Source organism: Bos javanicus, chromosome 15, assembly GCF_032452875.1.
Source record: "Bos javanicus breed banteng chromosome 15, ARS-OSU_banteng_1.0, whole genome shotgun sequence".
Lineage (NCBI taxonomy): Eukaryota > Metazoa > Chordata > Mammalia > Artiodactyla > Bovidae > Bos > Bos javanicus.
The window spans coordinates 78,857,936-78,871,251 of record NC_083882.1 but is presented as its reverse complement, the minus strand read 5'-3'; the positions used below and the strand labels follow the sequence as shown (position 1 = coordinate 78,871,251).

At 39.6% G+C, this 13,316-nt stretch overlaps 1 protein-coding gene and 1 pseudogene across 1 annotated transcript; both read right to left on the bottom strand.

The window, feature by feature from the left end:
- Positions 1 to 436: 436 nt before the first annotated feature.
- LOC133261434 (olfactory receptor 1165-like) lies at positions 437 to 1,456 on the bottom strand. The gene has a single exon (XM_061439915.1). The coding sequence runs from the start codon at positions 1,385 to 1,387 to the stop codon at positions 437 to 439; it is 951 nt and encodes a 316-aa protein (XP_061295899.1). The 5' UTR covers positions 1,388 to 1,456.
- An 8,179-nt stretch (positions 1,457 to 9,635) lies between these two features.
- LOC133261060 (olfactory receptor 5D13-like) lies at positions 9,636 to 10,649 on the bottom strand (annotated as a pseudogene).
- Positions 10,650 to 13,316: the final 2,667 nt, after the last annotated feature.

The following is a 13,316-nucleotide window of genomic DNA, read 5'->3' as shown; positions in this document are numbered from 1 at the left end:
AAACTGAATCAGAAGAGTTAGTTATGAGAACCTAAGTGCAAGTTTAAACCTAACCCTAACACTAACCCTAACCTTAACCCTGATGCTAAACACAGTTATTATCCGTGTTTGCAGCATTGTTACAAATCACAACATAAACTGTAGCATAAGGAATGAGTCTCTAACTAGATATCCCTTTTCTTCACTCTGACTTCCATAATGTATTATTTCTCTATTAACTGAGAATTGTAGCTCATCTGACCATCAAAAAAAATTTAAAATACAACATACAATTTATTTGAAACATAATCATATATTTATTTATAATAAAGATAAACTAGCATCAGAAATATATATGAAAATTATTAGGCATAATATGAGCACAAGCATATTTATTTGGCTAATACACAGCTTGTCTTTAATTCAAGTGGTTTTTCACTCCCATTGGACTTCTGAATTATATTGAGGGACAAAGCAGTTTCATAGTTATCAACCTCCTGACTGTCTCTTTCACATCTTTATTCCTAAGGCTATAGATAAGAGGGTTCAGCATAGGAATCATGATGGTAAAAAACACAGTGGCTACTTTGACGAGGAGCCACGAGCTTTTGGAGTTGGGTACACAGTAAAGGAGCAGGACAGTCCCATGGAAAATGGTGATGGCGGTCAGGTGGGAGGCACAGGTGGAGAAGGCTTTTCGGAGTCCACCAGCTGAAGGCATCTTGATGATTGTGACAACTATGAAAGCATAGGAGGTGAGGATAATCAGGAGGCTACACACCTCATTGAGTGTAGAAATGATGAAACATGTCATTTGACTGAAATGGGTGTCAGAACAGGAAGTAGAGATGATGGCAGAATACTCACAGCCAAAGTGATGTATGACATTAGAATCACAGAAGGACAGCTCCAAAAGAGACCATGTGATTGTCAAGGAACACATTCCACCCCACATGTAAGTCCCAGCGACCAGGAGGCTGCAGAGCTTAGGAGACACAGCAACTGTGTAGAGCAGGGGGTTACAAACAGCCACAAACCGGTCATAGGCCATCACTGCTAGCATGGACATCTCCGTAATCACAAATGCACAGCCAAAGAAAAACTGTGCCATGCACCCTTTGAAAGAGATAACTCTGTCTTCCACAACCAAGATACCTAGGAGTTTGGGTATAAATACACTGGAAGAGCTAATATCCAAAACGGATAGATGGCTGAGAAAAAAATACATGGGTGTGTGGAGTTTGGGACTGGTTCTTATGACCACAATTATGCCAAGGTTCCCCATCAGAGTGATTGTGTAAATGGTCAAGAACACCAAGAAAAGGGGTGCCTGGAGGCGTGGGTATTCTGAGAAGCCCAAGAGGATGAACATGCTCACAGAGCTCTGATTTCCTTCATTCCGTACCATGGCTCTTGATTTAAAAAATAAAAATAAATAAGAATTAAAATTGAGCAGTGGAACATGAGAAGGTGGAGTGAAAGAAACTGAAGATAGCTCAACCTAAGCTAGTGAAGGCAGTGTGATCAGTGTGTACCCAGGAATGTTCTGAAGTGTCAGATTGAAGTCTTTACAACTTAAGTGAATTTGATTATGGGAAATTAGCTTTATCCTTTAGAACTTTAGTTTCTTTACCTGGAAAATAAGAAAGAATAGTATTCATCAATAGTAGTATTATACATAAATGATTCCTAAATGAATGTGATGCTTAGAGCATTAAATTACCCAAGATAGAATATAATTCTATGAAAATGCAGGCTACATAGAAGGAAATCAGAAAAAATGAAAAAAAAAAAAAAGAACTAAACAAATTACTGGTTGGATAATGGCAGTCACACGATAACAGTAGAATTAACCTGGGAAAGATTAAACACTTTTAATACATAAAAAAATATATAATAGTAAATTTCTGCACATGCACGATGGTCCTGGGACTAATAAAAGTAGAATTTAGCCTGTATATTGCTGTTTTCAGCTCCCATAGGTTTCCTCTGCCAAAAACCTTCTGGATTTCGTATCCCTCAGATCAGGGTGGAAGGATGATCCTAGGTTGAATCAACTCACCAACGCCAGATATCCTTGGTGTATTCTTATAATGGATTCCTTGCTAACACTAATATGCTGCATACACGTTGAGTATCAAAATTGAAATTTTGGTTTAAATATTTCCAGTCCTTTCATCAAAAAGCTGATGATTCCTGCAAAATATAGTCAATAAAGATAGCAAGAAATATCACCTGTCCTTTTTGCAACAGTCATGAAATTGCAGAAGGAGAATGAACACATCCTTGAGTAATAGATAGACCTAGAAATTATACTTCATGATGGTATTTTAATTTGTTTTATATATCTAACCACCTAACCCTGGGGACTCAAACCCTGAAGAATTCTTACAGAGTTTATTGTCATGAGCTACAAACAGAATAACTAAAGGAAACCTCCTCTTCTGTAATTTACAGTATGATTGCTTTTGTCATTGATCTATTGCTGATGTTCTTAAAATGATTCACCTCTATACAGAGGCTGTGTTCATGCATGCTAAGCCGCTTCAGTTGTGTTGGGCTCTTGCAATCCCATGGACTGCAGCCTGCCAGGCTCCTCTGGCCATGGGATTCTCCAGTCAATAATACTGGGGCGGGCTGCCATGCCCTCCTCCAGGGGATCTTCCTGACCCAGGAATTAAACCCCTCTTCAAGGCTACCCACTCCAGTATTCTGGCCTGGAGAATTCCATGGACTGTATAATTCATGAGGTCACAAAGAGTCAGACACAACTGAGTGCCTTTCACTTCATGTATGTCTTTTATGTCTCCTGCATTGATAGGAGAGTTCTTTGCCACTAGCGCCACTTGGGAAGACCATACAGAGCCTATACTTCTTAAAATGATGAAAAATTATATTAACATATTTTCAAATGACCCTAACCTAAATTATGGCTGATGAGATATGCTTTTTAGTCTTATGTCTCTCTACATATATTGATATGAAAACACAGTTAACAAGACACTATACAAAACGCACATTATACTGTACATATTTTTGCATTTAGCCAGGTAGGCTTATTATTTGTCATGCCCTGAATACGAGTGCCATCAGCTAAGGGTTGGTAGAGTGGAGATTTATTAGGTGTCATGATACTGACTTAGACTGCATGGAGGCCCAACCAGTCAATCCTAAAGAAAATCAGTCCTGAATTTTCATTGTAAGGACTGATGCTGAAGCTGAAACTCCAATGTTTTGGCCACCTGATGCAAAGACCTGACTCATTTGAAAAGACCCTGGTGCTGGAAAAGATTGAAGGCAGGAGGAGAAGGGGACCGCAGAGGGTGAGATGGTTGGGCGGCATCACCAACTCAATGGTCATGAGTTTGAGTAAACTCCGGGAGTTGGTGATGGACAGGGAGGCCTGGCATGCTGCAGTCCATGGGGTCGCAGAGAGTTGGACACGACTGAGTGACTGAACTGACTGACTGACTGATGATCCCGCTGATAGATCCAGCGATAATTTTGTACTAGAGTCATAGAGGTGAGAGCACTAATATTTTAAACTCATCCATGTGATCCCTGCACCTACTCCTTTATGTCACATACCAAGAAGACCGTGTAATTGGCCCAATAAGATGTTACTACATAGCTTCTTTGGAAGAGGAAATTGCAACCACTCCATTATTCTTGCCTGGAAAATTCCATGGACAGTGGAGGCTGGCGGGCTACAGTCCAGAGGGTCTCAAAATGTCAGACACAACTGAACATACACACACTTTCACACGTACATACACACGCAGTTTCCTGTGTAGGAAATCTTGATATACACATATGTGGGGCATTAGAAAAAAAATTACACAAGTTATTCAAAGTGATTGACAATTCTAGGGCAGCTAAGTTTGGAAGATTAAGCCAAGAATTTCACATTTACAAGTATAAGCTATTTTTAATATGTGATGGCTAAGAAATAAAGAAAATGTCTGCTTACTTGTTTGAGCATCTATTGTCAGCCACATCAGAGCAGTTGGCCTGATATTTCAACTGAAGGTAGGTCAGGCCAGGGATTGAATCACCAAATATACTTGTAATTCCAACCAAAGGAACCTTTTAAAAGAGAATCTCTTGAAATAGAAGGTTTTTGGTTTTTGACTTTTTTGCTATTTTATAGATTACTTAGTATGCTTTGTATTAGTAAGTCAAATATAAGTGATAAAAATAGCTGAAGTCCATGTAGACCAAAGATAATTAGTACAACAAGTTCTACTTTTTATTTTATTAATTCTATAAAGTATTACTCTGATTCTAAATTCCTGTCTTCCAAATTTTGTTCAGAATTGAATGCTGCTGCTAAGTCACTTCAGTCATGTCCCACTCTGTGTGACCCCATAGACAGCAGCCCACCAGGCTCCCCCATCCCTGGGATTCTCCAGGCCAGAACACTGGAGTGGGTTGCCATTTCCTTCTCCAATGCATGAAAGTGAAAAGTGAAAATGAAGTCACTTAGTCGTGTCTGACTCTTAGCGACCCCATGGACTGCAGCCTACCGGGCTCCTCCGTCCATGGGATTTTCCAGGCAAGAGTACTGGAGTGGGGTGCCATTGCCTTCTCCAAGAGTCCAGGCTAGAGAGATATTAAAGTAAATTGTGAATGAAACCAGACAGATTTTTGAAGAAATATTTCAAAGTGAGAAGTATTTTTTTTTTTTTTTTGCCTAATACAAAATCAGACTGTATCCTACAGACACAAACAGGCAATTGGGGGAAAATATCATAAGATCATGGCATCCGGTCCCACGACTTCATGGGAAATAGATGGGGAAACAGTGGAAACAGTGTCAGACTTTATTTTTCTGGGCTCCAAAATCACTACAGATGGTGACTGCAGCCATGAAATTAAAAGACGCTTACTCCTTGGAAAGAAAGTTATGACCAACCTAGATAGCATATTCAAAAGCAGAGACATTACTTTGCCAACAAAGGTCCATCTAGCCAAGGCTATGGTTTTTCCAGTGGTCATGTATGGATGTGAGAGTTGGACTGTGAAGAAGGCTGAGCACAGAAGAATTGATGCTTTTGAACTGTTGTGTTGGCGAAGACTCTTGAGAGTCCCTTGGACTGCAAGGAGATCCAACCAGTCCATTCTGAAGGAGATCAGCCCTGGGATGTCTTTGGAAGGAATGATGCTAAAGCTGAAACTCCAGTACTGTGGCCACCTCATGCGAAGAGTTGACTCATTGGAAAAGACTCTGATGCTGGGAGGGATTGGGGGCAGGAGGAGAAGGGGACACCAGAGGATGAGATGGCTGAATGGCATCACTGACTCAATGGACGTGAGTCTGAGTGAACTCCGGGAGTTGGTGATGGATAGGGAGGCCTGGCATGCTGCGATTCATGGGGTCGCAAAGAGTCGGACACGACTGAATGACTGATCTTATCTGATCTGACCATAGTATACTGGAATGCCATCAATATTGCAAAATGCCACAGATCATGTGAGACAGAAAATTATTTTATAATGTGAAGGACTATATAGTCTCTAACACAGAGTTTTCCCACTTAGAACTTTAGGGAACTTTCCTAGTGGTTTAATAAAAAAGATTCTTTTGGGGCTCAGTTCAGTTAAGTCAGTTCAGTCGCTCAGTCATGTCCAACTCTTTGCGACTGCATGAACTGCTGCACGCCAGGCCTCCCTGTCCATCACCAAATCCAGAGGTTCACTCAAACTCACGTCCATCGAGTCAGTGATGCCATCCAGCCATGTCATCCTGTCATCCCCTTCTCCTCCTGCCCCCAATCCCTCCCAGCATCAGAGTCATTTCCAATGAGTCAACTCTTTGCATGAGGTGGCCAAAGTACTGGAGTTTCAGCTTTAGCATCATTCCTGCCAAAGAACACCCAGGACTGATCTCCTTTAGAATGGACTGGTTGGATCTCCTTGCAGTTCAAGGGACTCTCAAGAGTCTTCTCCAACACCACACTTCAAAGGCATCAATTCTTCAGTGCTCAGCCTTCTTCACAATCCAGCTCACATCCATACATGACTACTGGAAAAACCATAGCCTTGACTAGATGGATCTTTGTTGGCAAAGTAATGTCTGCTTTTGAATATACTATCTAGATTGGTCGTAACTTTCCTTCCAAGGAGTAAGCATCTTTTAATTTCATGGCTGCAGTCACCATCTGCAGTGATTTTGGAGCCCCCCAAAAAAGTCTGACACTGTTTCCACTGTTTGCCCATCTATTTCCCATGAAGTGATGGGACCAGATGCCATGATCTTAGTTTTCTGAATGTTGAGCTTTAAGTCAAATTTTTCACCCTCCTCTTTCATTTTCATCAAGAGGCTCTTTAGTTCCTCTTCACTTTCTGCCATAAGGGTGGTGTCATCTGCATGTCTGAGGTTATTGATATTTCTCCTGGCAATCTTATCAGAGAAGGCAATGGCAACCCACTCCAGTACTCTTGCCTGGAAAATCCCATGGACGGAGGTGCCTGGTAGGCTGCAGTCCATGGGGTCGCACAGAGTCAGACATGACTGAAGTGACTTAGCAGCAGCAGCCAGCAATCTTGATTCCAGCTTGTGCTTCTTCCAGCCCAGCGTTTCTTATGATGTACTCTGCATAGAAGTTAAATAAGCAGGGTGACAATACCAGCCTTGACGAACTCCTTTTCCTATTTGGAACCAGTCTGTTGTTTCTTGTCCAGTTCTAACTGTTGCTTCCTGACCTGTATATAGGTTTCTCAAGAGGCAAGTCAGGTGGTCTGGTATTCCCATCTCTTTCAGAATTTTCCACAGTTTATTGTGATCCACACAGTCAAACGCTTTGGCATAGTCAATAAATCAGAAATATATATTTTTCTGGAACTCTCTTGCTTTTTTCATGATCCAGTGGATGTTGACAATTTGATCTCTGGTTCCTCTGCCTTTTCTAAAACCAGCTTGAACATCTGGAAGTTCAGGGTTCACGTATTGCTGACCATAAGATATTTCAACTTATTTCAAAATAAATATTGCCAAAATGTTGATGCCCAGAATTTTGTAGTTTCCTACTGTAAGTTCCCCAGGACAATCAAAAGAACACATACCTCATTTTCCACCATTTCCTGTGGTCACAACTTTTATGACAGTATTCTTCACCAGATACCCAGTTTTTCAAGACATTTGGTTCAGTGAACATTACATTACAGTATCCACAAAGGGTAATTTCTAAACCATAATATTACTACAGACCATTGATTTTTTTTTTTTATTCACATGATGCTTGTTCTGTGTTTAAAGCTAAAGATATTTTCCAAATACTCATCTATGAAAGTCTTCCCCAAAATTATCACTTGAATTTCTTTGGGAAAACATAAACCTCACTAGAAGGTTATACTAGGAAATTAGTTTTTTTAAGTATTGAAAAAATTAATCATGATATTTCACAGTAATGATCACACTGGAAATGTACCATCTTTAGGAGTGGAGGATGCTATGGTTAGTAGAATATGGAAGAATGGAGATAGGTATCACAGATCAAGAAACTGTTTTTATAAACTTGAATCAAGAGCTCTTTTACTAATTTCCTACTAAATCTAGTAGATTTTATATTTTAAACTTCTTACAATTTTTGATTCTGAATTTCCCTTATGTAAGGGCTTCCCTGGTGGCTCAGATAGTAAAGAATCTACCTACAATTCCAGAGATGTGGGTTTGATTCCTGGATGAGAAAAGATCACCTGGAGAAGAGAACGGCTACCCGCTCCCATTCTAGGCTCCCTCCCCTCTCCTCCTTGCATTCTTCAGGTCATCACAGAACACCAGACGGGGCTCCCTATACTGGATAGGAACATTCCGTTATGACCCTTGGATGACAAGCAAAAGCTAAATTCTTATCACTATCGCCATACATAAAGAGGGTTGGGAATTTTGTTGTATATCCCTAAACAATAAAAGATATATGATTTAGTGTAAAGCATTATGGTAAATATTTAATTTTCATGGAAAACTCTAAATCATGGGAGAAAACAAACAATATTTAATATGTTGAATTATATCTACAACACATGGCCCCTCCCTGCTCTCTGCTTATAAACCTTGATAATGATTAATAAGACACAAATAGGAAAGGCAAGTTCTTATACTTAGTCTCAATTGCTTTTGCTTAAAACAATCCAATGACCTATCAATTATAAAACCTTTGGTAAAACCAGTCATAGTCATGGATTATCTGTAATTTGATATAGAATTACCTGGAATTATCAAGGTTGAATAGGTAAATGTTTTAACTAATCTTTGGTGAATATTGAGCCAGGGCTTTCCAGGTGGCGCTAGTGGTAAAGAATCTGCCTGCCAATGAAGGAGATGCCAGAGACTCCGGTTCAATCCCTGAGAGGCCTGGATTTGATTCCTGCACTGAGAAGTTCCCCTGGAGGAGGAAATGGCGACCCACTCCAGTATTCTTGCCTGGAAAATTCCATGTACAGAGGAGCCCAGGGGGTTACAGTCCACGGCATCACAATGTCAGACCTGACTGAGAAGGCATGCATCACACATGCCCAAATATTGAGCCAACTTCTTCATACCACCCTATACCCCTGACCTAAAACATAACAGCTCTACAAGAAGCAAAAATTTTCAAACCTTGCCTTTGAGTTTAGCCAATTTTTTTTTTTAACTTTGACCTGTAAAAAGTTAGTAGATGAGACCCAAACAGGGACTTGACTGCTTTCAACATAAGAATGGTCCAAGGAGCATGACATACATACAGGTCTGTAGACTGGAAGTTAGTTAGTCCCATTAGCTCAGCCTTGAAGCTCGAGTGACCTGCCTTGTATCAGCAGAGCTGCCTCAGTAAACTCAGTTTTTCAAAGATAGCTGTTGTTGCAACCTACTGCAGTTCATAAATGTTTGGTTTTCATCAATAAATAGCTAATGCTTTACTGAAATATGTACACTAAATCTTAATCAATTTGTTGGTTGTTATATTATACTATCATGGGAGAACTGGTTTAAAGATACTGTAACTTAAAATGAATCAAAAATTACCTAAGTAAAATTTCCAGTAAAATAGATAAATAAATTTTAAAATGCACAGCCACAATGATGTAGGTGGAAAAACTTAAGTGATAAATATATATTATATCTCCAACATTTGTATTATTTTCTTGCACTAGCACATATAAAATATTTTATATCTGGTTATATTATCAATTATATTTAAACTATACCATATTATGAACTATTTAAGTTAGATATATTTCAAATTTGTCTTTATTTGCCTGGGAATCTTCCAAAGCCAAAGTGTTTCTTATGGAATTAATAAAGTTTTAATATATTTTGAGTTTTATGCTGAGCAGCTCTTAACGTACTACTTTTATATTAAGACATAAACTTCCTTATTGTAGGCTATAACTCTTCAGAGCCTTTTAAAAGTCCTAAAGTTCGCATGACTTGAATTAAATCAAAATTTAACCAGGATAAATACAAAGTCATATATTATACACAGAAACAATATCAATTAAATATTAGTATAAATTTTTTAGTTTAAGTAGTCTTTTATTCTTATTTTTATTTGTAATTTTAAAGTTATTTTAATAAAATAAAAGAGTGAACAGAAATTGGCCTGTCAATTGCAAGGTTAAAATAGGTTCATGATTTGATTTGCTATTGAGAAACTTACTCTCAAAAAATCTTTCTAGCTTTGCATTTTATCACAGAACAATTTAATATTCATTAATTTCTTCACCGACTCTTTCACATCTTTGTTCCTGAGGCTGTACATCAGTGGGTTCAGCATGGGGATGACCACTGTGTGAAAGACAGAGGCCACCTTGACCATGAGCCATGAACTTCTGGAATTAGGAACACAGTGAAGGAAAAGGCTGGTCCTGTGGAAGATGGTAATGGCCGTCAGGTGGGAGGCACAGGCGGAGAAGGCTTTGTGGCGCCCCCCAGTTGAAGGCATCTTCAGGACAGTGATAAAAATGCAAACATAGGAGGTGAGAATAATCATCAGGCTGCTTGTTTCATTAAACGTGGGAGAGACGAAAATGATCTCCTGGCTAGTGTAGGGGTCAGAGCAGGAAACAGCAACTATGGCTGTATGCTCACAGACAAAGTTATTTATGATATTATTTCCTCTAAAGGACAATTCATATAGAAAGTTGGTACGAGTCAGGGAACAGACTGTACCCCAAGTGTATTATGCACCCACCAATAAGGAACAAAGCTTCAGAGACATCACAACGGTGTAGAGAAGAGGGTTGCAAATGGCCACAAATCGGTCATATGCCATCACTGCCAACATGAACGTCTCTGTCACCGCAAGTATGCAGGCAAAGAATTGCATGATGCATCCTGTGAAGGAGATGGTTCTGTCTTACACAATCAAGTTTTCTAGTAGTTTGGGTGTAACCACTGTTGAGTAACAGAGATCAACAAAGGACAAATGTCTGAGGAAGTAATACATAGGGGTGTGGAGTTTGGGATTTATTGTAATAATTAGGATCATGCCCAGGTTCCTCAGCACAGTGACAGAGTAGATGGTTAAGAGTAACAGGAAGAGGGGTATCTGGAGTTCAGGATATTCTGAGAAGCCCGAGAGAATGAAAGTGACTTCAGCACTCTGGTTTTCTTGGTTCCTGTGGACAAAATATAAAAGTTGATTCAGAGAAATCTGAAGCAAAATTTGAATGAAATGTAGTGTTATTCACTGTCTTGTCGGATATTTTTGTGACTCCATGGACTGTAGCCTGCCAGGTTCCTCTGTCCATGAGATTCTCTGAGCAAGAACACTGGATGGGTTGTCATGCCCTCCTCCAGGGGATCTTCCTGACCCAGGTATAGAATGAGTACTTACGGGGAAAAAGAGTGCATTGAGTTCTATTTTTTTTTTTTTTTAATTAGCCTTTTTTCTTCCAAAATGCCTCTACTGTCTTTTTCTGACATTAAAATTCATTCTTTTCAAAGCTACTTCCTAAATTCTTACCTAAACCTGAAATGGCACTCAGTATAAAGGGAAGTTCATGCCACATAGAATTCTCTAAAAATTCTATACCTCATTAGGAGTTGAAATTAAACACTCTGTTATTTTCACTCAGGTTTTATAATTTATACTCCAAGAACACATATAACACTTCAAGATATCCTGTACGTGTATAACTATGTCATTCACATATTCCCCCACTCTTTTTCTTCAGGTGTTCCTTTACATTCCTAAACATGTGATTAATTCCTGATTCCCTGAGAGTATGTTTCAGTTTAACATACAAATCATAGAGTGCATATTCTCTAACTGAACACACTTTTTCCAAAAGTCAGGACGTGTTCCCTATGTCTATAGTAACAAAGTTTGAATAGTCCAGGGTTGAAAGGAAAATCTTCACCAAAGATTAATACAATTTCTGATGCACACTTGTTCCTTCTTCCCCACACTCCTTCTCCACACATGTAGTTTTCACTCCACCTCCCACACTCTGTACTTGTTAACAGGCTTGGGGCCAATGTTTCCAATCACCCATGCAGCCCAGGAAGTGTCAGCCATGCTCAGCTGTGAGCACAGGTGCTGTGCATAGTATTTATCTTATTTTCTGTGCAATTACCCTGGAATAATTTTCCCATTGCAGACCCATTATGTACTCAGTCCTGTAACAGGCTTTTTAGAAACTATAAAATTATAAAATCTCAGCCTCAATTTGTGTCTTAGAGCATTATTCCAGGATATAATCTGCCAAGGTTCAGCCCCAGCTGATCCAGGGAATTCGAAGGGGAGATGGCTTCGGCAAGTTCACTGGCTTTATTTAAATATTCATCAAAGATATAAAGAGTAATAGAATGAGGATCGCTCAGCAGGAAAACTCAGTGGAGAAAAGAGGCTGAGTAGCTTGGTTTATGCAGAAAATCAATATAACCTGTGACATCAGGTTAGCTCTGACCACAGAGGCCACAGGCACCCTCTCAAATAGCAGAAGGTGCCCCACCTTAGGCACCTTCTCAAGTGGGTCTTAGAAGCCCAGGCAAATAAATGGTCGCAGAGGACCTCCGTGCTCCAGATGGAGACTCAGCCAGAATGTGAAAGAAAGAATGCCATGGGGAGACCAAGCTTCGGTGAGCAAGGCCCATAGCTTTATTTTCAACAGGGGCTTTTATACCCTAAGTTGCACATAGAGGATAATAGGGGATGTGAAATCATGCAAAGTCAGCAGTCTTTGATCCTTATCGAAACCAGGGTTCCTTCCCTGCAAATGTATCATATACAAATGGTTTAGGCGATTTACATCATATTCTGGCCAGAAGGCCTATTAACATTTTATGACTCTGGTAAAGGTTTGTCAACCATAAGACATTTTCTCTAAGAGTAATTATTTTACAGTTTGGCACCATCCTCCAAAGGTGTTAGAAAAAGTTGCATTCCTATAGGGCAGAGGTGCAGTGGGTTTACAACAAAGGAAAAATTTTATTACCTTAAGGGTCTAAAGTTGCTAACACCAAAGCCACTACTTATTTTTTCTACATACCAACTATATTAATTAATACACATTCAAGGATACAATACAGGGGATGTGGAAACTTGGCAGCAAGCATTGGCTCATCAATCTGACAGTTTCTAACTCTCTGAGAGGCTCTAAGCTATTTGAATATCTTAAGCTTCCCATGCCCCTCTAGGCTGAGAGACTGTAAACAAATCATATGCATAGCTGTAGGAGTCCAGGGAAATTTGTCAGGCCAGTTAGAGTGCTATCTGAGGGGTTTGGATTTAAACACTCTTAATGCCCAGGAATGGAGGCCATCATGGTCAACAAGAGTCTGAAATGCAGTACTTGGATGCAATCTGAAAAACGACAGAATGATCTCTGTTCGTTTCCAAGGCAAACCATTCAATATCACAGTAATGCAAGCCTATGCCCCGACCAGTAATGCTGAAGAAGCTGAAGTTGAACGGTTCTATGAAGACCTATAAGACCTTTTAGAACTAACACCTAAAAAAAGATGTCCTTTTCATTATAGGGGACTGGAATGCAAAAGTAGGAAGTCAAGAAACACCTGGAGTAACAGGCAAATTTGGCCTTGGAATACGGAATGAAGCAGGGCAAAGACTAATAGAGTTTTGCCAACAAAATGCACTGGTCATAGCAAACACCATTTTCCAACAACACAAGAGAAGACTCTACACATGGACATCACCAGATGGTCAACACTGAAATCAGATTGATTATATTCTTTGCAGCCAAAGATGGAGAAGCTCTATACAGTCAACAAAAACAAGACCAGGAGCTGACTGTGGCTCAGACCATGAACTCCTTATTTCCAAATTCAGACTTAAATTGAAGAAAGTAGGGAAAACCAATAGACCATTCAGGTATGACCTAAATCAAAT